The following is a 24,723-nucleotide window of genomic DNA, read 5'->3' as shown; positions in this document are numbered from 1 at the left end:
TGTGAGACTGAATGCTGATCAGGATAGTGATTTTATAATCTTTGTCAATGTGCTTTTTCAGATGTATGGTAAAAGGGGGTTGCAGAAGGATGTGGAATGCAAGTCACCTTGGGTGAGCTGATTCAGGAACCACAGGGTAGCTTTTGTGGTCAGGACAGGTAGTGTTACAATAGCCAGATGAACCCAAATGTCCTGTCAGCCAATATACACCTGGCTGGAGCTTCTCACACTCAAAACTCATTCAAATTACATTTTTTTTTTTTCCAGCATACCTGGACATCTGGAATTGGCATTTTGAGACAGTAGAGCAAATGTATAATAAACAAAGAAATTGATTATCACTATAATTGTATAATTATTCTTTATTTAGTTGATTTAAAGTTTAGAGTGTGGGATGAAAAAATCAAAAGTGTGCTGGCTGCTTATTTCAAGGACAACGATCTTGAATTAAAACCAACTCAAATATGTCTTCACCTTATCAGACAGGAATAGCAACGGTGAAGTGTGATAGTCTCTATCTCTGGGATAGAAACATCTGTCCTTAACCTACCCTGAAATTCACAGTTGACTTTAGTCATTGTGAATCCAAGCTAAATGCACCTACAGTACATCATGAAATCCAAACAAATACATAACCCCATCAGGGTAAGATTTATATGGAATTCATTAAGGTGAGCACAAAGCATCAAATATTAAAAATGTTTGTCGCAGGTTTCCTGACGCACGGTTTGCTAAAGATCCTTGAAACTGAATTTGATTTGTAGTAACTGTGCACCTGTACTGAATATAACATTAGCATTTGTTAATCTCTCATTGCTAAAGCAACCCAAGACCAGGCCCAGGGTCTAGAAAAGACGTTACATTTTGTTAAAGGTAAAATGTGAGACAGGTACCAGATCCAGTAATTGAGGGGGGTTTGTGCAGGAACCCTTTCCTCCTGCTCTGACTGCCTCCAGCTCGTACTGTTTGCACTTCCATGTCGCCTGATTGGCTTTCTCCAGGCATGACTTCAGTTTTGCCAGTGTTGGTCATATAATCACAAAAATCCCTCATACACTTACTTTAGTCTCACTGACACATCACAGGCTGTGACCCATAACAGACAGCAGTAGTTCTTCAATTAATTATCTCCTCAGTTGAAGAGAATAGTTATTTTTTTATCATTTTGGTGTAGTTTTGTAAACAGCAATGGGGAATATCATTTGTACAGCACTTTTCTTTACAGAATGTTCTAAAAGTAATTTCCAGTGCTGGATTAAAGCAAATATGACCCAAAAGCAAATGGTAAAACAAGATATGATGAAAAAAAGAGAAAAGAAACAGGCCTACTGAAGATCAGCTTCATCCAAAGAACACCTGGTAGAGGTCACAGCTATTCCCAGCTAATATTAGAATTTGGTGCCAGATAAGAGGGTCAGCAGCCAGGAGAACAGGGATAGGGGAGAGGGTATAAAAGGCCCAGGTTTGAGCTCCGGGCCCCACCGGAGGGAAGATGCTGAAACTTGGACTTGTTCTGCTGCTGGCGGCCACTGGTGAGTAGCAGGCCTGGGCCTGGGTCTTGACTCATCTGTCTGGGGGACCGGGCTGGAACTTCAGAGCTCATGGAGTTAGCTCTTGGAGTTGGAATTACCAGAGCAGCTCAGAGAGGAGTGTCCTGTCTAGCACTGGGATCTAGGGAGCGATTTTCCTGCATTCCATCCTCCCACCTCAATCCAAATCTCTCTGCTTCTTAGCAAATGTGCAACATTGCTATGCTATGACATGCATAGCACTGAACTAGATTCACTCGTTACTGATTATAAACTATATAAGGGTGACACTTTCTCACATAAGGCCAATTTGAAGGGGGAAATAACGGGTCCGTTGTGTGTTCCAGTGTATGGCTGTGGCACGCCCACCTACCAGCCCAGCATCAGCAGGGTGGTGAACGGGGAGGACGCCCGCCCCTACAGCTGGCCCTGGCAGGTACTGTAGACGGACACCGCGTGCACTGTCCTCAGAAGCAAAACGCTCCGAAGGCGAAACGAGTTGTATTTGTTTGTCCTGTCTAGATTTCGCTGCAGTATAAAAGTGGAAGCAACTTCTATCACACCTGTGGCGGCACCCTGATCGCCCCCAACTGGGTGATGACTGCGGGGCACTGTATTGGGTAAGTCACCACGAAAAGCCGCGTTCCGAGGAAACCCGACAGCGCACGCAAGGATGGAAGTAAGGGGCTGACAAAGCAAAAAACCGACGATTAATTTAATTATTCTAATCTCAAATAACTACATATGATTAAATTATTTTTGGGCTCTGTGTGTTGTCGCAGCCCACAAAAGATTGCACCCGGTTTGTTTCTTTTGTTTATGTAGGCTAATGAATGGCTGATGCATAGATTGCTCCAATGCACCTGTTTGAACGTGTTAACAATTAACAAACTTGAATTACAAAAAAAAGAGAAAAGACCGGGGTCTTGCCCTTGCTCAGTACGTCCGATGCAATGTATAATTTTATTGCACACAAGGATAGTGATTCATAGCAAGAGCCTGCCGCCTTCATTGCGTCTCCCGCACGGGGCCCAGCGTTTTATTCTGGGATCAGATTTGAGATTCAAACTGCGTAAGGGTATCGGAGAACCGACTTTGAAGCCGTTTTGATGTGATCTCCCCATTAACGCCTTCCGACAGGTCTCGCACGTACCGCGTGGTTCTGGGCGAGTACGACCTGACCCAGCAGGAGTACAACGAGCAGATCAAGGACGTGCTGAGAATCGTGGTGCACCCCGGCTGGAACAACAACTGCGTGGCGTGCGGGTGAGGACGCATCTCCTCGGCTTCACACGTTCACATAAACTGGGAAATTACGCCACGCAACAGGACAACACATAATTGCTCCGTCTTGCAGCAATTTCAAAAATGCTGGACAGGAATCAGTGGCGGATTTAGGTATGGGCGACATGGGCAGCCGTCCAGGGTGGCAGCTTGCCGGGGGCGGCATGGGGCGCCCGCACAAAAAAAATTGGAATGGTGACAGTTGCGCTAATTCTGAAAGTTTGATAAACTGTGCATAATGACATGTATATTTAATTGTGCAACGATTCTCTTTTTTTGTAAATATACTACAGTTTGTTTCTATTTGTCTTTGTTACTTCTTTTCGGTATTTACGAGTCTTATTTATTTATTTATTTAATTGTGTGTGTGTGTGTGTGTGTGTGTGTGTGGTGTGTGTGTGTGTGTGTGGTGGGGGGGTGGGTAATTTTTGTTGGCGGTGGGTTCGCCCAGGGCGCCATACAAGTTAGAACCGCCACTGACAGGAATAGTTAAAGGAATGCACCGTCAGAGCTGTAGCTCTAAACTATGCGATCAAACCATATACTGCGTGCAATTGTTCTTTTATTTGTGAATTACAGAAAAAACAGCATATTGCTGGTGTAAAGTAGGGGCTAGTAGACATGTTTAAGTACGTTGCAACCCCTAGAAGTGCTATGTCGTTCATTTTTATCGTTTTTTTGTGTTTGACCCCTTAGCAATGATGTTGCCCTGATCAAGTTGGCCTCCAGCGCCACCATCAACGACAAGGTGCAGGTGTCCTGCATTCCCCCTGAGGGCGACCACGTGGCCCACAACGAGCCCTGCTACATCACTGGCTGGGGCCGCCTGTACAGTAAGCCACCTTATCTTATGTCATAGCCTTGCACACTACTATGCGCCTCTGACTGTACAGCAACCACCGCGATTTATATCTTAGCTTCAGTTGCTAGCTATGTGCCTCTTACTGTACAGTAAGCCACTGTATCTTAAATGCTAGCCACCAATCTTATATCCTAGCCTTCCCTGCTAGCTGCCTGTCTCCAGCTGTACAGCAAGCCACTGTGTCTGATAGACTAACCACCGTGTCTTATATCCCTGCCACCATGTGTTACATCCTAACCTGTTTTGCTAGCTGCATGTCTCCGGCTGTGCAGTAAGTCACCGTGATTTACATCCTAGCTACCGTGTCATAGTCCAGTTGCATGGTGTTCTTAGTGGTTGACTGTGTTCAGAATGGTGCATTTGTGTCCTTGGTGGTTGATTGTGTCCAGAGCAGTTATGTTCTCGGTAGCTGAATACTCAGCGTTTCTGACTTGCGTTCTCTCCCTTGCAGCTGGCGGGCCCATCGCCTCCAAGCTCCAGCAGGCCCTGCTGCCCGTGGTGGACCACCCTGTGTGCAGCCAGAGTGACTGGTGGGGCAGCACGGTGAAGCCTAGCATGATCTGCGCTGGGGGAGACATCCGCTCAGGCTGTAACGTGAGTCATAAGCAAACCCCACCTCTGTAGTGGGGCCCCTGAGTGGCTCACTGGTGAGGGGCTCATCCTGAGCCGCATAGACCAGTGGAAAAAATTGACCTTGTTTTGCCAGGGTTAAGGGTTAGGTTAGGTTAGGTTGGCCAAGCCTCGTCTCATCACTCTCAGGTACCCTGTGACCCATCAAATACCTGCAAGTTGCTGGGATGGCATCTCTCACTGGGGTGCACTGTGTGACTTGCAATGCGAAAAAGAGCTATTGACTGCCTGTGCACATATAGGGAGATTGCATTTGTCTTGCTCCAATGAGATGAGCTTGATGTACAAATGGTGATTCCATTCCAGGTGAGGTCATCCTGGAATGAGCTGCCCATTTTTAAAAAGCACTATGGCCCTGTGCCAAAACTTCTGGGGCCGGATTGTGGCCTTCCTTTACTCAATAAATTGCTTTCACTTAAATCATCATCATCATCATCACAGGAACCTCTCCCTCTCTCTTTCTCTTCCCAGTATAACACCATGAAAGCTTTTCTGTAACGCTTAGAGAACTGTAAGCAAACTGTGTATGTCCCTTCATGCTGAGGTAATTGCTTTTCTTTTTCCACCCCTTTCCCTCTCTGTCTCTTTCCCTCCCCCCCTTCCTTCCTCCCTCCATCTCCAGGGAGACTCAGGTGGTCCCCTGAACTGCAAGGGCAGGGATGGCAGGTGGTATGTGCAGGGCGTGACCAGCTTTGTGTCATCCCGCGGCTGCAACACCATCAAGAAGCCCACCGTCTTCACACGCACCTCCTCCTTCACCAAGTGGATCACCGAAGTAAGTCAGAAAGACCCCCCCTGCCAACCCCACCCCCACAGTAACGCTCGGCCTGGTCAGTAGCAGCATGCAGGCCCAGTGACCCCATGCTAATAAATCACTGTTTGTGTCTATAACACATCTATTACAGAGTTCTAACACACCACACAGTGTATATGTGAACATCTCCAATACATCCTTTGTTTTCCTCCAGCATAAATAATGATTTTCTTTTTTCATTCCTTTGGCATAAATGATTTATGTTCTGCCTATGGCAAAACCTTAAGAAAACCACCGTTTATGTCTTTTCTTTTTAGACCATGCTGTACTATTGAGGAGCTACTGACGATACCCCTGGATCTTTGGCAGACCACTTGTTATAAAAACAAGAAGTCACCTGAAAATAAACCCACCTGATGCATTTTGTGGTGTCTAAAATCCTTGGTTATTTTGCCTGGTAAATCTTTGTGATAGGTTGGTCGAAACAGTGCTTGCTCCATGTCCATTTCCTGATGTACAACCGCACACAACGTGTAAGGAAAGCGGCCTGTTTCTACTGATGATCAACACCAAACAGAGAGAGAGAGATCTTTGGTTTATGAGCATGTTATATGGGAAATGTGAGTTTTCTTGTTTTTGAGGGTGCATGCATAGCATGGGCTATTAAATAGAAAAAGTAACCTTGAAATCAAATTTCAAACAGGTTTTTCCTGATAAATAACATGTCAAACAGACAAGTGTTAGAAGTAACCTCACCAAACCATGACATTTTTGAAACATAGTAGGATAGCCAGTGTGCCATCCCCAAAGTTATGATTTGGTGTGTGTGTGTGTGCGTGTGTGTATGTATGTGTCTGTGTGTGTGTGTGTGTGTGTGTGGGGAGGGGTGTAGTTGTACTCCACCTAATTTAAAAATAGGTGGAGTACAACTAATATTACTCCACCTATTAAATGCAGTGTTTTCAAGCATGCTCCAGTTTTTCACTAGTTGAGAATGTGGCATATTTCTTATTGTAACTTTATTATGGGCAAGACAAAAAGAGTACAGCTTACATTGAGCAGTGAAATTTCAGGTATTTAACTGAATGAATGAAACTAAATTTAATCAAATTTAACTGGGTGGAGGAGAAAGTTAAATTGGGGCAGGCTGCTATCCAGGACGTGCTTTAGAAATATCAGGCCACCAAGCACCAAACGAAACAGCATACTCTGCTCTGCTGCTTTTCATGCTCTGATGGTTGGTGCTGCAGTAATTGCCTTACTTTTGTTTGTAAGTTCATCCACTTCTTTCAGTTCCTGACTATGTGGGTCTAAGGGAGCTCATGAACCCACTACTGATTTGTTGAGTTAATTCCAGTTTATGCAGTTTTCTTAGTACTTTCAGTACATGTCTGTTTAAATCTTGTTCAGTATGTTCAGTGTATTGCCTTCTCTGACCACAGACTCTGTCTGTGCTGGTAGTTGGCTTTTTGGCACATATAGAATGTTTTATCATGGAAAATGTCATACATAGCAGCATGTAAAACTAATACCATGATTTTACATAGTTACTAATGAAACTAGATAAATTCACGTTAATTATTGAATTAATACCTTCTTTTATAGCAGGATGATTGCTATTAAACTTAAAAATTACTTAGGAAAAAAAGAGTTCAACATTCATTATTAATTTGTGATTAATTTGTTATTTTGTGATGTCGAGTGCGTACATCTTGCGTCAAATTGGCATTGCATTATCAGAGACAACTGGAAGAACTGAATGAATCAATGAGTCAGTGAACTGGATCATTGTGGTCACTGAGTGAAAGAACTAGATCAGTGTTCTTCAAACTGTGGATTATGCAAGGAAACTGCAGGAGTGTTGTCATGTGCATGAAGAAATCAATGTCAAAGATTTTAAAAATCACACAAGCCTCAAAATGTGGAATCCATTATTTTTGTGTGATTCAGTGAACTCAATCTTTGTGGTGAACTGAAAAATAATTCAGTTCAGTAAAACGCTCTGAAATGCCCATCACTATTTGTGATCAAAAAAGTAAGAAAAATAAAAAGTCTGAATCTGAGAAATCCTCTGCAGATTTATTAGAGGGAAAAGCAAAAAATAGCAGAAACAAAGCTTACATTTCAAATGACACCTGATTAATTTGAACAATTGTCTACTGTTAATTGCTGGTTAGTGTGCTTTACATACACACTGATTAGATCACACTTGAAAGACATTCAACCCATACCATTACAACTTTGGTAAGTACTGATCGATAACTGTAAAATTACTGCTGCACAAGCATATTTTGATATATAGGATCTGTATGGTGAAACAATCTTTAATGGCCTCTGCACTGGCCATGTCTTCAAGGTGAGGAAAACCTGCCCAAGAACAGGATGCTCCTGGACTTGTTGTGCCTGATGAAGAAGAGGAAGGGGTGATCGGCGGTGAAGTACTCCTCCCGAACCATGCAGAACGCTACAAGCCCGGCCGTCGCAGCTGCAGCCTCTGTGCCCTCCTCGTTCACCTCGATGAATGACTTGTGGACGACTGTGGACAGGTAGAGGCCGCCCGACCCATTCATGCCGGACAGGTCGGCCTGGGCCCCATCAAACACATCGGTCATCCCCAGACGGGCCAGGGGCTCATTCAGCATGTAGTTCTTCTCCAGTTTGAATTTGGGCAGGTGCACTATGATGTCTGTGTTTCTGTCCATGTTGCTCCTCTTTGTCCACTCTTCAATCTGCTGCAGGGTCAGCTCTTTCTCCAGCTGCGACATGCAGAGGATGGAACCAGATCAAATAAGGGAAGAACAGTGCTGATCTGCTTCTCCAAAAATGTGCTCTTCCAAAGCAGCTCTATCATATATTCAGACATACGCTTTTCAATATTTTCAGAAACCACATCTGCATGCATCACAGTTAGGACTAAAAGAAAATTCACAACACTGCTTAATGACATGACAATGATTTTTCAGATTTAGAACAAGAAGCAATATTGCAAATACTGAAAAACACAAACGAAGGAGTTCTTACAAGCTAAAATGGGGAAAAGTAAAGGTTCTAAATGGTTAGTAGGTTAGTAAATACTGTTAAGTGTTGCAGTGATGGTAGTAACTTCTTTATTGTACAGTATATGCCCTCTCACACGTGGCGAGATACACTGCCATGTGATAAAGTGTGCAAACTGGTGGAGATAATGTCAAAGCACAAGCTTAAATAACTGTGGTATGTGATCTGTGTTATGATACCTTTCGCAGTCTGCTGTTGTCGCTAGACTCCTCCGGCAGCAGGATGAACATGCTCAGCTCCTCCCCTTGATACGGGAGCTCCAGGATCTGCAGTTTGTAGTCAGAGATGTAGTTGAAGGGGAACTTCTTCATCTGGTACATCATCTGCACGGGCTTGGTCTCATTCTGACATCACAGAGAAACAATGCGTCAGATGCAGTTAACATGTCCATGATTGTTTTAACTCCAGCTTAATCATAGTTTATGTTTCATGGCGTATTTGCTTTAAGCAGCCCAGATGTGTTGAAATTCCCATCTGTCTGCTTCTGTGGTTGAAAGACTGCACAACTAATTGTTTGTTTCCGCTCGGTTTCAGTTTCTGTAGTTTGAAAGAGCAAAACAATTAACCAAAAGACAAACTTATCCAGATCACAATGTTATTATATTAATTATTTCCACAGCTGCACTTTTACAGAGGCAATTCAGATTAAGCACCATGCTCAGGAGGTGCCACAGCAGTACCCACACATGGCATTTGAACTTTTTGGTGTCAAATTCAGTTCCCAAAAGCACTGACCTGAGCAATACATTGAATGTTGTTATAGACTTACTTGGTTGATTTTGAAGGGCATTTCTTTGGTGTCTTTTCCATCAAATTTATGCAGCCAGCTGCCTTTGAAATAGATAGCGTTCACAAGAGCCAGTCTTGTCATGGCAGTGACCATTCCTGGTTGCAAAAGGTCCTTGATTTTACCTGTGGAATTTCAGAAAAAATATTCATATTCCCACATAGAAGAGAGTGTATTCTGAATTCATAAGTTATTAATGTTGCTGCAGCTGGTTGATGTTCCATGGGATTGTAATGGCTCTTACTCTCAGTCTGCTCCTCCACCCATTGGTTAATCTGTATCCGTGACTCCTCTGCAGCACCTACGAAATCCAAGGCCACCAGGTCTGCATTGTAGAACTTCTGTGTGGATTCTATGAACTCCTATAGTAGAGTTACAAACTCTATCAGTCCCAGCTGTTCATGTTTCTCTTTAACATGAGGAAATCATTGTGGTATGTTGACCATTACTTTTCAGCTGGCATGGTTCCCACACTTGCATGTGATGATTCAATTATTATATGCCTTGGCTCCACAACAGAATGGCAGCAACTGTCCATGAGCTGATCTGTAAGTCTGCTGTAAGGATCTCTAACCTGATAGGGTGAATACTGCTGAGGAACAAGACAAATATCCCACCAATCTGGGTGATCTTATAGACCACAACAGAACACAATTAATGGTGGCAGCCATGGCAGACTAGCAGACACCAATGAATACACTGGGATTTACAATGTCATTGAGTAAAACTGAGAAAATCGATTTTGTGAGAAAGCGATGTAAACAAGAAAGAAACTCACCTTGAGAAAGTTGAAGGTCCTCTCCCCATAGAGACGGTTGGCAAGTCTCAGGACGTAGGAGGCAGCTGGTTTGTTGATGTCAGAAGAAAGAGCCTGGAAATCTGAGTGAACATTTGTGGACTTGCCGAAACAAAGAGCCTGAGAGCGACAGACATCAAAAAAACAAGGAAAGTGAGGCCATAATGATCAACAGAATTTTATACTGTTCTCTTAGGCCCCTGTCAATAGTAGCTTTTCGTCCTGGACAGGACACCCCTTCACAATAGCGCCATAGAGAGATTCACTGCTGTCAGCAGACATTTTCCAGTTTTAGTATATTTCATCATAGCTCTCTTCCCCTTTCTTACCAGAGGTGCTCACATTGCACCACATTTTATGTCCCAATTTCAAGAGTAACATGTCTTTATGCTTGATGATGTTCTCAAAATTAAAACCAAACTGCTGCTATTGCTTGAGGGCTAGCCACTTGCATGTTCATCTCAACATGTTCCACTCCACTGTCCCTTGAAATTCTTGTGCGATTACAAATGCTAAAAACAACTTGTTGGGTTTGTGTTAGATACTTGTTGCCAATGAGAGCAGTACAGACACTTGGCTGTACATGTAGATTAAGCGTCAGAAAACCACAGCTTGAAAATGAAGTGATGAAAGCTATTGCAGTCAATGTTTTTCCTTCCGCTTGCAACAGCACAAATCTGTAACGATCTTTGTATCCACATAAAAAGATATGACCGTGTATTGCAACTCGTGAATATGTCTAATGTATTGCAGTGTAGCTGTAGAGTAATAATCATTTCAGTTTGTGTCAGTGCAATAGCAACACATTACCAAGGGAACTACACCCATCCCCAGTGTAAATGCATTACTCACAGAATGGCAAACACATGTTGCACAGTGATTGGTTTATGGCCGACCAAAGTACAGGTAATATCAGCTTGTGGTAAGGGATCATTTCTTCTTCCCCAAGTCAGGAATGAAAGGACAGTGTATATTCAAAGCACTGAGGTATAGATCAGTACATTCCATTTCAGTTTAGTTGTTTAACAGATTCTCTGGCCCAGAGCAAGTTACAGAGCAGTTTTATAAAGTGCAAAAGGTGCCAATAAAGTTGTTGGAGCAACAGCAATGCTCTGAACACCAAACATTCCCAAACATGTTCTTGGCATAATGCAACTGTAACAAGAGAAACTGTGCACATATGTGGTATAGGAGGCCATGTCTGGAGGGGTGGGTCTTCTATCTGTGATGGAAGACAGCCAGACGCTGCTCTGCTAACTGTTATGGGAAGCACATGTATCCTTTAACATATAGAAGACTTTTCCCTTCTGTTCCTCTGGTTCGGTAAGTGTGAATTTCTTTCATTTCGATGCGTACATAAGAAATACAATGAGTCTGCAACACAGACCTAGACTTGGCTTCATAGTTCTATTAATTCCCAATGCTGTCAATGGTGCAAGTAATTTTGGATGGACTGCACACTTGGAATGAGATGGTGGGTGTGTCTGGCTGAACAAAGAACTATAAGACAAGGAGGCTCCTTGCGTAACCAGAAGGTGGAATACTTCTATCGAACTCCTATGATGAGTCATAGGTCCTAGCAGCTCAGGCCTTGGATAAAAAGCCTTCATTGTGTATCTGTGTGCTTAGCTGCCTCTGTTTAAGACAGAAATACTATCCAGGTGAGGAAAACCTGTCAGTGCCGTATCTGTGTGCTCTCCTAGCAAACAGACAAGCCTTGCCTGTCTCATCTAGCCTGTCTTAAGCACTAACACGAGGCCGGTAAACTTGGCTAAAAAGAACGTAACCTGTATTTAAGACACTAAAGACATTTTAGTGCTGTAGTCATGGCGACATGTCCATACTGCTAAAGTCACAGTAAAATCTTAAGTGTGAACCCTTAAGACCATACTTAACCATTAAAGCAAACGGTCACAGCAAACTAACCCATACTATAGGTAGGTGACTTACCTTTGCCATTTGGTCGGCGGTGTTTCCTTTAGCTCCCATAAAGACCATAGCTAAGGCAGAAGTGATGCTCATGGGAGAGATGAATATGTTCCCACCAGCGCTGGTTTCGCTCAGAGTGCGGAAAAGGTCCAAGGCAAACATCGTGTTGGCACTACCAAGACTGGCCATGGTTCTTCTAAAATCTCAAAGGACAAGTGCAAGAAAGCTTGTCAAAGAAAGTTATCCAATATTACATCTACACACCACTTAAGACTGAACACGGATGGACGGTAGAGTCTCCTTGTGACTCTCGTTAAATCAGGTTGTGTATAGAACCTCATCGATTACATTTTCAAACCACCATCCCACAATGTGTTGTGATCGAATCGAGCACAGCATTGCTCCCCAGTTTCATGTCGGCGAATTTAACCGAATGCTTCAAAGACGTTAGAAACCCGATTATTTGCAAGCTGGCTGTAGCCTACTAAGCAATTTCTGAACGCTACATCCACCTATATAAAACCACTTCTTCTAAAACAATTTACGTACGACTTTGACAATTCGGGCATCTGTATTTACATATCATGCCTCCTATACTACATTCGTAGCATGGACGGCTTGTATTCTTCAAGAAATCACGTGCGAGTATGACAACTCGCAAACCAAAAAATTGAACTCAGTTTTCTTTAGCTTTTACGTCGATCTCATTTTGAGAACAGCATCATATTTTGAATACTATGATAGTTAACTACGGGAAAAAGAAAAAAAAAATATTGCTTACATGTCACAATACACGTTCGGGTGTGCCTTCTGGTTGACAGTTCGAACTATCTCAGAAACCGAAAGTTAAATACGCACATTCTGGTACAAACGCCCTCTTCCGGGTAGTGGGCAGGCTCGGCATCAGGAGAAAATACAGAGGGGTGCAATTAACATCCGGGATATATACAGTAGATATAAAAAGTCTACACACCCTTATGAAATTGCAAGTTTTTGAAATGTAAAGACAGAAATAACAACAATGTAAATGTCAGATTTTTTCCATCTGTAATGTAATCTTCCAACAAATAAAAATCCAGAGAAAAACAAATTGTTATTTATTAGGAACATTTTAAATAATAATAATAAAAAACTACAAATAATAAAAACACCCTGATTGCATAAGTCCACACACCCTTTCATAATGGGGGCTCTAGCTGTGTTGAAAGTTAACCAATCACATTCAAAATTATGCCTGCAGGTAAATAGCATATACACCTGCCATCAATGAAAGTGATTCTGATTAAACCCAGATTAAAGTCATCTGCTGCTGTAGGATTTGCTTGAATGTTTGGGGTCGCATCCTATTGGGAGAGCTATGGTCCGCAAAGAGTTGCCAAAGAAACTGCAAGAGCTAATTGTTGAAAAGTACTAATCAGGAGAGGGATATACAAGAATATTGAAGGCACTGGATGTACCAGGGAGCACTGTCAAAACCATGATCAGTAAGTAGAGAAAATGTGGCACCACAGAGACATTGCAAAGGACGACCCTCCAAAGTTGATGAGAGGACGAGGAGAAAACTTATCAGGGAGGCTACCAAGAGGCCAACAGCAACACTGAAGGAGCTACAGGAATTTCTGGCAGGTACCGGTCACTCCTTGCATGTGACCACCATATCTTGTATTCTGCACATGTCTGGGTTATGGGGCAAGACAGAAACCCTTTCTTAGAAAAAGCAACATCCAAGCCTGTCTAAATTATGCCAGAAGATTCATTCAGTCACCCCACACCATGTGGGATAATGTGCTATGGTCTGACGAGACAAAGGTTGAAGTTTTCGGCCTAAATTGTAAAACATGTTTGGCACAAAGCCATTAAAACTCATCATCCAAGGAACACCATACTGACTTTGAAGCATGGTGGTGGTAGCATCATACTTTGGGGCTGCTTCTCTTCAGCTGGGTCTGGGGCTCTTGTCAAGATAGATGGGATAATGAATAGCTCCAAGTGTCAAGATATTTTGGCACAAAACCTGCTGGCCTTTCAGAAAGCTGAAGATGAAGAGGAATTTCACATTCCAACATGACAATGACCCAAAGCACATATCCAAGTCGACCAACGCATGGCGTCAGAAAAGTAAAATCAAAGTCTTGGAATGGCCCAGTCAGAGCCTAGAGCTCAATCCCGTTGAAAACCTGTGGAATGACCTAAAGAGAGCTGTACACAAGAGATCCAGAAAGCAAGAAAGCAATTTGAAGGAACGTGAACATTTTTGCAAAGAAGAGTGGGATAAAATTGCAAAGTCTAGATGCACAAAGTTAATGGACACTTATTCACAAAGATTTGCTGTTGTAATAAATACAAAAGGTGCTTCCACAAAGTGGAATTAGTTGGGCAGGGTGTACAGACCTATGCAATCAGGGTATTGTAGTTTTTTAAAATTTTATTTTTCCTAATAATTATCTTCTTTCTCTGGATTTTTGTTTGTTGGAAGGTCACATTAACAATTGAAAGAGTTTGACATTGCAAAAATTGCAATTTCATAAGGGTGTGTAGACTTTTTATATCCACTGTAAGGAGACAACTGGTGGTGCACTGAGGTCTGTCTGGGTGACCTATCATCTAGCATTTAAGCCATTCATACAGGCAACATAAAACGTAAACTTTGCATTGAATCTACTTTGAAAAATTCTCAATTTCATCAGTGGTGTCACTTTTGTTTTCTATCTTTGCCATTATCTTCATCTGATCTCATGCTGACATGCTGACCTCATTCACATCAAGGCAACCTAACCATTGGTTTTACCTCAGAGTTATGGTTTTATAAATATAAGTAGCAATGGCGCCACCTCCAACAAACTTGAATCAAGAATGAATCTCCATGGAGAGGTAACTATAGCTTGCGATAACTAACAAAGAACAAGGTGGAAACTAATTAATGAGGTGCAACACAGCCTGCTGTCATCATGGTTCCTGTTAGCATGCTATGTATTCCTTACTGTATTACTTTTTGAAACAACTCTCAATGTTCTCTGTGATTTCTTTACCTGGTCTTTGAGAGAGCACACAGCTACACACAATCCTCTATTAACTGTCCAATTCCAAAGAAAAGTTGGCCCACCATACCTAATAATTAAAACCCAGTCACACTCACATCAGTAACGAATCCAGTCATATTCAGTAATATCCAGTAATATCCAGCCCAGGTTGCTGTTGAACAAAATTCAGTCCCATTTAAACATGAATGCCATTGCTGAAATAGTTGAGGTAATGCTTCTGGCTCAAAGATGCTGCAGCCATGCCCCTACCTGAATCCAGGAGGAGGGGTGTGGTGCTGGCGGTGGTGTTAGTTGGGGGGGGGGGGGGGGGGGAGTTACATAGAACAGTTTAAGCAAATTAAAGGTTCATGCCCTACCTGGGAGTTAAGATGGATGTGGGAAAACTGGCTCAACCTGTCCTTAGGCCTTTTTTCTGATTTTTGATTAATGCTGCAGAGATTCTGCACAGAGTCAGTGATTGATAAGTCCAGAAAAAAAGAGAAAAATTCTCAGACATAGAAGAATGCAAATGTACACAGGAGACATATACTGCACCCCCTCCTCCCTCCACACCCTTTGTTCAATGAAACTAAAATGATATTCCAGCCTCTGGGCCTCTATGGAGATCAGAAGGCCGTCCCTCTGAGTCTTCTCTATCGCCTGCTCCGAAACTACCCAATTCCCACAGCAACACTGCAACAGACACCAGCACAGACTTTGAAGTGCTTCCAATTCAGAACTGCACAGTATGCAATACCATGGTGATACCCACAGGTGAGCCACTACCTGAAGATGTAGAACAGAAGATAGGCACTTCTCCTTCTAGACCTTGGAACAGACCCCTAGGAAGCCTGCTTCATCTCTCAATCCTGGAGAGTCAGCCAGCTGTCCTGCCCTTTACAGGTATTGCTGACATCAGGTGGGTAATTCCCTATGAAGTATAATTTCAGCTGTTAGTGTGCATATAAATTTTCCTGGGCATATGTGTGTGTTTGTATGTGCCTTACCACAGCCTACCTCATGATCATGACAGAAAAGGATAGATATACACACTTCAATCTGTTATGCCAAGTAGGCAATCATTCTGTTTGGGACTGGTGCTTTCCATTTCCATTTTCACCTTTACAAAACAGAAGCAAATTTCCACTAATTTGGTTTGCTTTTTGTAAAAAAAAAAAAAAAAAAAAAAAAAAAGCAGCTGGTTGTGTTTCTATTCATCACACAATAACTTCAGTCTTAGCAGGTGTTCTTATTCTTACCCTGAATGTGTGTGACCCCGCTCTGTAGCTCTGGGTGTTGGCACACTGCTTCTATGTGCTCCTGAATAGTGATCACTGAAAAAATGTGATTTTTTTCTAAGCATTTGCAGAATAGATTATGCAGAGTTAAAGATTACTGTAACAAGGAGCATGTTGAATCCAAGTACGTCATTGTATCATTGTATTGATAACCATTAGGAGTGAGGGTAATCACCTCAGAAATCAATGCTTTTTTTTTTTTAAGATGTGGAACTTTTATTTACTTTCATATGCCCCTGTGCTTCTGTAAATATCCTTTCCGTGTTAATTTAACCTGTCATCAATCTCAAATTATCTCTCCATACCTACTTTTCTGCCTACAGTACACAGAAATTGTCACGGGGGTGACTGGGACACAAACGTGATTTTCAGGGTCCGGGCGTTTATTGAAAACGGCAGACAGTTCGTAAGACCAGAGACAGGCTGGGTTCAAAACACAGAGAAGCAGTCCGGGGGCAAATCCAAAGTTGGGGAATTGGAGCAGACAGGGTCAGGAACCATGCAGGCAAGTTATCAGGCAATCGAGTCCAAGCGGCAGGCAGAATCGTGGTCAGGATGCAGGCAGGAAAAGCAAAACCAGCAATAAACAGGAACAAACTAAAGCAGGGCCAAAACAGGTCAAAACACTGAAACAAACTAGCAACAAGACAGAGACACGCAGGGAAGATATAGGGCTGGGGTGATGAGGAGATGGGATGCAGGTGAGCAGGCAGGCAGGTGAAGGTAATGGGGCAATCAGGCGGGCGGAGACCAGGCGGGGAGCGGGGCGGAGCTGGAACACAGGGAAAACAAAAAGCACATGGACAGGGAAAAACAAAACACCACAGCTAAGAGGGCGGAGCCCTGATAGAAATACACTGTTGACTGGAACTAGGCTACTTAGGTTAAAAAAAACTTTAAAGGCAAAATAAGTTGGGATTTTTTTTTCTCTGCTGACAAAGAATTCAGTTGATGGAATTCATTTCCACACAGAGGTCCTCCAAACAGGAGGCCAATGAACATTGTTATAAAACAAGATAAACTTTGATCAACATCATTTACCTAATAATACTGCGATTTTGTGAAGTCATATATTACATAATAAATCCTTGGCTGTGGATAAAGCATCTGCTACCAATTAAGATATTATCAGCTGGCCTCTGCTACACTAATGGATATTAGGGAAGAAGGTTATCAGAGCCCTTGAGAAATGCCACAAGAATACGGTGTCACAAGAATTGTGGTGTAACAGTATGGCAAGTTGTATTTCCAGCTCCCTCCCTGATCCCCACAGAGACACAGAGGCTGGAAGATCTACCATGGGACCATCTACGTTGATATCTATGGATTGCTAAACAGGACAGATAGCTGCCCAGAATCTTCAAACACTGCCCATGCCTTAAGAAACATCATCTCTACAGTGAAGTATTGTGGTGGCAGAATCATGCTGTGGGGATCCTTTTCAACAACAGCAACTGGGCATTCTGTCAAAATTGAGGGAAGAATGGATGGAGCAAAATACAGGGAAATACTACGAAAGAACCTGCTTCAGTCCACTAAAAAATTGAAGCTTGGGGGAAAGTTCAGATTTCAGAAAGACAATGATGAAGGTTAAAGCAACATATGAGTGGCTCGAGAACAAAAAAGTGAATGTCCTACAGTGGCCCAGTCCTGATCTCAGTCCCACTGAGAAGCTGTGGCAGTATTTGAAAATCGTGGTCTACAAGCGTCATCCAACCCACCTGACTAACTTGGAGCAAAGAGGAAGGGACCAACAAAACTCCCAAACGCTAAGCAGAACTTGCACATACCTACTCAAAAGAGTTAAAGCTGTTATTGTAGAAAAATGTGACATGGCCAGATATTAATGTGTGGGGACTGAATACTCAAGCAAACATCTTATTTCAGTTTTTTCCAAAAATATTTTTTGATATGAAACCAATGTCACCCTAAAATAAATCATTTTAGTTTCAGTGTTTCAAAATAAAATATCACATGGAATGAAAATTCAGTGTATTATTTGTAATTCAGTAAAATGTGAAAATTGGTCAAGGGTCTGAATACTTTTGCAACGCACTGTACAGATACTGTTTGAGAGCTGTCATTGACGCTTTCTTTCCTGCTTATTTCAGAAGTTCATATTCCAGTTTATTTCCATCTATTGAGAGGGAATCTGTACACAAAAAATGGCATTTCCCCAGAGTTCTCTCAGGTTACTTACAATAGGTGTTTTTATGTCCCCTGCCTCCATTTTCACTCAGTTTGGAATCACTGGTTGTACTCTAGGCATACCCTCCATACCTAAGTGAGGTGAGGGCAATCCTCCAGCACACTCAGTCATAGCCAATGGTTATGGGTCACACTGCAAGTCCCACAGTGCACCACAGCACAGCAGAAGCCTGTTAGACGATGGGCACATCCCCACTGAGGTCACTAAGAGCCTTCAGAGGAATCTATATCAAGCCATTAGATGGTGCTGTAGTAGAGAGACACTGGTATCATTGAATTGAATTGAAATGTTTTGTTTTGTTTTTTTTTTTTTTTTAAATCAGTGCATTACCAATTATCAATTTAGTTTTTCAAGCATTTTATTAAATAATCTAAGTGAGTTTTTCCAAATGAAAACCTATCAGAGTAAAAGGCATTACAAATGAGTCACTCTCACAGGTAATATCAACAGCACTTGTGCATCTGTGAGCAAGATGGAAATGTTTTTATCCTCTGCGGTATGACAGAAGTCAGACCCTCGACAACAGAGAGAGGGTTTGATGTTTCTGTTATAATACAAAAAACTATTAAAAATAAATCATTGCATGTTTGTTGCTTCTTAAAAAATTAAAAATGATTTTAAGATGCACTCATTGTTTGTCCATCGCAGATGCAAGATGACATTGTGAGAAAACCTTGATAACCCTTTTCAACAACACGTTTTTTCTTCCTCCTAAGTATTCACATTAACAAGAATGCCCCAGCTGCCAGAAAGAAATCTGACATTGTAGTATCTCTGTGGAACACAATGGCATACAAAACGAAAAGTACCATGAAAGCATTTTTAAAATATACTGTATGTATCTGACAGGAAATATGTGCTTTTATGGATAAACCCATTACTCGGAAGAAGGCGTTTGAACTTATAACTTTCGGTTTCTTAAATAACTCGAAATTACGACTACAAGACAAACCCGAACGTGTTTTGTGATATGTAAGCAATATATTATTTTCTTTTGTCTGTAGTTAATTACCACAACAGGTAAGATGTAAAATGCTACAGTTGTCAAATGGGATCGATGTATAACGTAAAGTACGGTTAACACCAGTGATCTTAAAATTTTAGGTTTCCGAGTTGTCAAGTCACAGCCAAGAATGTAGTATAGGAGGATTTATATGAAAAAGCGGATTCCCGATTTGTCAAAGTCGCACAGAAATTATTTTAGAACAAGTGGCTTTATATAGGTAGAAGTAGCGTTCATAAACTACATAGTACACCCATCTTGGAATTAGCGGTGTTTTTAACATTTTTCACACATCCGGTTTCATCCGCCAATATGACACTGGGGAGCTATACTGTAAAAGTTGAATCGGTGAGATTCTATCCACAAACTTGATTTAAGAAGAACCATACTGAGATTCTCCCGTCGATCCCTGTTAATTCTGAAGTGTTGTGTAACTCAGCTAGTGGATAACTTTCTTTGACAAGCTTTCTTGCACCTGTCCTTTGAGATTTCAGAAGAACCAGCCATGACCAGTCTTGGTAGCACCAACACAATGTTTGCCTTGGACCTTTTCCGCACTCTGAGCGAAAACAGCGCCGGTGGGAACATCTTTATCTCTCCCATGAGCATCACTTCTGCCTTAGCTATTGTCTTTATGGGTGCTAAAGGAAACACCGCCGACCAAATGGCAAAGGTAAGTCACTCACCTATAGTATAGGTTAGTTTGCTTTAATGATTAATGATAGTCTTAAGTTTTCACACTTAACAGTTTTCTAAAACTTTAGCAGCGTGGACATGTCATCATGAGTGCAGCACTGAAATGTTTTTTAGTGTCTTACATGCAAGTTACGTTCTTTTACTGGCCCCATGTTAGTGCGTAAAACAGGCCAGATGAGACAGGCAAGGCTTGGGTCATTACGAGGAGAACACAAAAATACAGCACTGACAGGATCTGTATGCTTATCTCAGGTTTCTGTTATTTGTGTTGTTGTCACATTACTTGTATGCAGTATTGGTGGACTAAACTTGTGAATGACTGAAATTCCAAATTTATTATTAATGCTCCTCTTATTACTGCTGCACTGTGCAAAGGACATATGTTAGGACGTGGTCAGCTGTCTTCAGTGTATTCCCATTGCTCCGACAACTTTACTGGCACCTTTTGCACTTCATAAAACTGCTCAGTAAGTCACTGTGGATGAGAGTGTCTGCTAAACGTCTAAACTTAAAAGGAAGGGAGAGAATGTTGTGAGGAACAGTGTATGAGGACTAGGGCTCAAAGACAGCAGTCTCTGTTCTCAAATATCTCTAATCATTATGACCTTGCAAATGGGATGAATCAAATCTATATTACAGTTGTACTGAACTTTTTAACCTTGATTTATAACCTTCCACCATGTTACTTGTCTGTCTCTCTCAGGCTCTTTGTTTTGGTAAAATCAAGAAGGTTCACTCAGATTTCCAGGCTCTTAGTTCTGACATCAACAAACCAACTGTCTCCTACATCCTGAGACTCGCTAACCATCTCTATGGGGAGAAAACCTTCAACTTCCGTAAGGTGAGTTCTCCTGCCTCATCTGCTTTTCTTGTTTACATTACTTTCTAACAAGATTGATTTTCATGGGGTTTAAAATTTACACAATGACATTGTAAAAGCTACTTTGCTCATTAGTTTCTCCTAGACAGCCATGGCTGCCACCGTTAAATGTGTTGTGGTCTGTGAGATCACACCAATTGATGGGTTCTCTGTCCTGTGTCTCTAGAAATCCATACAGTAGACTTACTGAACTTATGTAGTGATTAGCTCAGTGACAGTTGCTGCCATTCTGTTGTGGAGCCAACGCATATAATAATTGAATCATCACATGCGAGTCTGGGAGCGATGCCAGCTGAAAAGCAATGGTCAACATACCACAATACTCTCCTCATGTTAAGAGAAACATGAACAGCTGGGACTGACAGAATTTGGAATTCTGTTGTAGGGGTTCAAAAAATCCATAAAGAAGTTCTACAATGCAGACCTGGTGGCCTTGGACTTCATAGGTGCTGCAGAGGAGTCACGGAAACAGATTAACCAATGGGTGGAGGAGCAGACTGACAGTAAGAGCCATTACAATCCCATGGAACATCAACCAGCTGCAGCAACTTTAATAACTTATGAATTCAGAATACAGTCTCTTCTGTCCACATCAAGTTTTTTTACGGAATTCCACAGGTAAAATCAAGGACCTTTTGCAACCAGGAATGGTCACCGCCATGACAAGACTGGCTCTTGTGAACGCTATCTACTTCAAAGGCAGCTGGCTGCATAAATTCAATGGAAAAGACACCAAAGAAATGCCCTTCAAAATCAACCAAGTAAGTCTATAACAACATTCAATGTATTGCTCAGGTCAGTGCTTTTGGGAACTGAATTTGACACCAAAAAATTCAAATCCCATGTGTGGGTACTGTTGTGGCACCTCCTGAGCATGGTGCTTAATCTGAACTGCCTCTGTAAAAATGTAGCTGTGTAAAAAATTAATATAATAACAGTGTGATCTGGATACGTTTGTCTTTTGACAGTTTTTTCTCTTTAAAACAACATAAACCGAAACACTGGAGAATCAAACTGTGCACACAGTGCACAAACTGTGCAGTCTTGTAACCACAGAAGAAGACAAATGGGAATCTAAACCCATTTTGGCTGCTTAAAGCAAATATGCCATGAAACATAAACTATGATTAAGCTGGAGTTAAAACAGTCACAGAAATGTTAACTGGATTTGACACATTCCTCTGTGGTGTCAGAATGAGAGCAAGCCCATGCAGATGATGTACCAGGTGTGGAAGTTCCCGTTCAAGTACATCCCTGACTACAAACTGCAGATCCTGGAGCTCCCATACCACGGGGAGGAGCTGAGCATGTTCATCCTGCTGCCGGAGGAGTCTAGTGACAACATCCGACTGCGAAAGGTATCATAACATGTTACTTCAGCTTGTACTTGATGCGATTTCCACCAACTGGCACACTTTATGACATGGCATTGTACCTGTCAAATGTAAAAACGCACATACTGTACAATAGGGAAGTTACTCTGATCACTGGAGCACTTTAAAGGATGTGCTAACCTACTACACATTTAGAACCAATACGTATTCCTTTTAAATCTTCTAAGGACTGCTTGGTTTAAGTATTTTTCAGTAATTATAGTATTTCGTCTTGTACTAAATCTGTCATGTCATTATGCAGTGTTGTGGATTTTCTTTTATTCCTAACTGTGATGCATGCAGATGTGGTTTCTGAAAATATTGAAAAGCGTATGTCTGAATATATGATAGAGCTGCTTTTGAAGAGCACATTTTTGGAGAAGCAGATCAGCACTGTTCTTCCCTTATTTGATCTGGTTCCATCCTCTGCATGTCGCAGCTGGAGAAAGAGCTGACCCTGCAGCAGATTGAAGAGTGGACAAAGAGGAGCAACATGGACAGAAACACAGACATCATAGTGCACCTGCCCAAATTCAAACTGGAGGAGAACTACACGCTGAACGAGCCCCTGGCCCGTCTGGGGATGACCGATGTGTTTGATGGGGCCCAGGCCGACCTGTCCGGCATGAGCAGGTCGGGCAGCCTCTACCTGTCCACGGTCATCCACAAGTCGTTCATCGAGGTGAACGAGGAGGGCACAGAGGCCGCAGCCGCGACGGCTGTGATACGTTTTAAAGGGGCGGCCTTACTGCGCTTCATACCTCCGAAGGAGCACTTCACTGCAGATCACCCCTTCCTCTTCTTCATCAGGCACAACAAGTCCATGAGCATCCTGTTCTTGGGCAGGTTTTCCTCGCCATGAAGACATGGCCAGTGCAGAGGCCATTAAAGATCATTTCATCATATAGATCCTTTATATCAAAATTTGTATGTGTGGCATAAGTTTACAGCTTCTGATCAGTACTTATTAAAGTTTTAATGATATGGTTTTAATGTTTTTGCAAATAATCTAATAAGCGTGTATGTAATGCATGCTAACCAGCAATTAACAATAGGAAAAATGTTCATATTAATCAGGTATCATTTGAAATGTGACCATGCTTTTTCCTCTAATAAATGTGCAGTCAATTTCACGGATTCAGATGTTTTATTCTTGCTTTTTTGGTCACAGACAGTGATGGATATTTCAGTGCTTATTACTGAACCAAATTATTTTACCACCACCAATTAAATGGGGCTGAATTGTTGAACATCAGTCTGGATTGGATATTACTGGATTTGACTGGATTCATGAAAGGTGTGAGTGGGACTGAGTATAAATAATGAGGCATGGTAGAATGACTTTTCTTGACTCTCAAAGAAAACATTGAGCCAATTCTTTCAAAAAGTAATGGCTGATGTTATCCGGACCCTGGGCTTTACACTAAAAAGAGATCTTCCGTTCAATTTACGGCATAATATTTTAGCTATAGGTATAGCTAGAGGAACAGTATATATCTGGCACTATTGCAACTCTTTTCATTACAAAAATTCATTATCAGAAAGCATTTTACATTTTTGCTGTGGTGCTGCAGGTAAGATATGTATTTGTCCGTATGTGTATGTTCTTTTATTAAATGTCCTCGCCTATGTGAAACAACAGAAAATGGTCAGTCTAATGTGTCCTTAAAATAAACTATCTCTGTGACTATGACAATTCGGACACCGAAAATTTTAAACTCAACGTTGTTAAACGTGCTTCATCGTGCTTTACGTCCATCCCATTTGAGAACTGCCTATTTCCTGACTGTTGTGGTGCTTAACTAGGGATAAAAGAAAATAATTAATTGCTTATGTGTCCCAATACACGTTCGGGTCTGTCTTCTAGTAGTTAGATACTTCGAGTCCTCTAAGAAATCGAAAGTTGTAAGTACAAGCGTCCTCTTCCGAGTAGTGGGTTTACCCATAAAAAAATATAGTACACTTCCTGCCTCCTTCATGATCTAAAATCTGTAATCATCACTAACTGTTAAGCTTGTATTTTACTTGGAGAGTCACTTAGTTATAATGCCTTTCACACTGAAGTTTTTCCATTTTAAAAATAACTGAAATTCAGAAAGTCTTTAAAAAAATTAAAATGTTCATTTGTAATGCATTGATTAAAAATAAATACTCCTTTCAATTCACAGTTATTCCCTTGTTTCTCTACTGCAGCACCATCTAATGGCTTGCTAGATTCCTCTGAAGGCTCTTAGTGACCTCAGTGGGGATGTGCCCATCATATAACAGGCTTCTGTTGCGCTGTGGTGCACTGTGGGACTTGCAGTGGGACCCACAGCCATTGGCTATGACTGAGTGTGCTGGAGGATTGAACTCACCTCACTTAGGTATTGAGGGTATGCTTCAGTGAAATTTGCTGTTGACGAATACACACTATATAATATGTACACTTCAGTAATTGCTTTTGTACATTTTCATCATTTCCACAGTTTAAAGGTGAGGAGGACTAAAAACAAGACCAAGGGAACTATTCATATTCCATCATACATTCCAGTATGTAAGGGTCCCGATAACATCAGCCATTACTTTTTGAAACTACTGGTCTAATATTTTCTGTGATTACTTTATCTGGTCTCT

General features: G+C 41.7%; 3 protein-coding genes across 4 annotated transcripts; 2 read left to right on the top strand and 1 right to left on the bottom strand.

The window, feature by feature from the left end:
• The first annotated feature begins 1,492 nt into the window (after positions 1 to 1,492).
• Positions 1,493 to 5,463, top strand: LOC118772400 (proproteinase E-like). Its single transcript, XM_036520690.1, has 8 exons — positions 1,493 to 1,532; positions 1,877 to 1,965; positions 2,052 to 2,149; positions 2,670 to 2,795; positions 3,510 to 3,646; positions 4,127 to 4,269; positions 4,928 to 5,080; positions 5,377 to 5,463. Exons 1-8 carry the CDS (start codon positions 1,493 to 1,495, stop codon positions 5,392 to 5,394), a joined length of 804 nt encoding a protein of 267 aa, XP_036376583.1. The 3' UTR covers positions 5,395 to 5,463.
• A 1,734-nt stretch (positions 5,464 to 7,197) lies between these two features.
• On the bottom strand, positions 7,198 to 12,480 carry LOC118772582 (leukocyte elastase inhibitor-like). 2 transcript variants are annotated; one of them, XM_036521038.1, is made up of 7 exons: positions 12,410 to 12,480; positions 11,650 to 11,831; positions 9,682 to 9,819; positions 9,148 to 9,265; positions 8,886 to 9,028; positions 8,296 to 8,460; positions 7,198 to 7,815 (listed from the first exon to the last, which is right to left on the bottom strand). In XM_036521038.1, the coding sequence occupies exons 2-7, from the start codon at positions 11,815 to 11,817 to the stop codon at positions 7,411 to 7,413; spliced, it is 1,137 nt and encodes a 378-aa protein (XP_036376931.1). In that variant the 5' UTR covers positions 11,818 to 11,831; positions 12,410 to 12,480; the 3' UTR covers positions 7,198 to 7,410. The 2 variants fall into 2 exon arrangements, with proteins under 2 accessions (XP_036376931.1, XP_036376933.1); XM_036521040.1 differs by having other exon boundaries at positions 11,650 to 11,824; positions 12,410 to 12,474.
• Positions 12,481 to 19,663: 7,183 nt separating this feature from the next.
• On the top strand, positions 19,664 to 22,969 carry LOC118772999 (leukocyte elastase inhibitor-like). Its single transcript, XM_036521724.1, has 6 exons — positions 19,664 to 19,831; positions 20,558 to 20,695; positions 21,120 to 21,237; positions 21,353 to 21,495; positions 21,928 to 22,092; positions 22,547 to 22,969. The coding sequence occupies exons 1-6, from the start codon at positions 19,664 to 19,666 to the stop codon at positions 22,967 to 22,969; spliced, it is 1,155 nt and encodes a 384-aa protein (XP_036377617.1).
• Positions 22,970 to 24,723: the final 1,754 nt, after the last annotated feature.

This window comes from Megalops cyprinoides, chromosome 2 (genome assembly GCF_013368585.1).
Source record: "Megalops cyprinoides isolate fMegCyp1 chromosome 2, fMegCyp1.pri, whole genome shotgun sequence".
NCBI classification, from domain to species: domain Eukaryota; kingdom Metazoa; phylum Chordata; class Actinopteri; order Elopiformes; family Megalopidae; genus Megalops; species Megalops cyprinoides.
Note: the sequence above shows the minus strand (reverse complement) of the source record. Positions and strands in the feature narration are given on the sequence as shown.

Coding starts and splice junctions, on each gene's coding strand:
- LOC118772582 (XM_036521038.1), bottom strand. CDS start 11,817: ATGGCCAGTCTTGGTAGTGCCAACACGATGTTTGCCTTGGACCTTTTC. Junction 9,266..9,681: donor GGACCTTCAACTTTCTCAAG/GTGAGTTTCTTT, acceptor ACTCTACTATAG/GAGTTCATAGAATCCACACA. Junction 9,029..9,147: donor GGTGGAGGAGCAGACTGAGA/GTAAGAGCCATT, acceptor GAAATTCCACAG/GTAAAATCAAGGACCTTTTG.
- LOC118772999 (XM_036521724.1), top strand. CDS start 19,664: ATGACCAGTCTTGGTAGCACCAACACAATGTTTGCCTTGGACCTTTTC. Junction 21,496..21,927: donor TGCCCTTCAAAATCAACCAA/GTAAGTCTATAA, acceptor CTGTGGTGTCAG/AATGAGAGCAAGCCCATGCA. Junction 22,093..22,546: donor ACAACATCCGACTGCGAAAG/GTATCATAACAT, acceptor TGCATGTCGCAG/CTGGAGAAAGAGCTGACCCT.
- LOC118772400 (XM_036520690.1), top strand. CDS start 1,493: ATGCTGAAACTTGGACTTGTTCTGCTGCTGGCGGCCACTG. Junction 3,647..4,126: donor TGGCTGGGGCCGCCTGTACA/GTAAGCCACCTT, acceptor TCTCCCTTGCAG/CTGGCGGGCCCATCGCCTCC. Junction 4,270..4,927: donor ACATCCGCTCAGGCTGTAAC/GTGAGTCATAAG, acceptor CTCCATCTCCAG/GGAGACTCAGGTGGTCCCCT.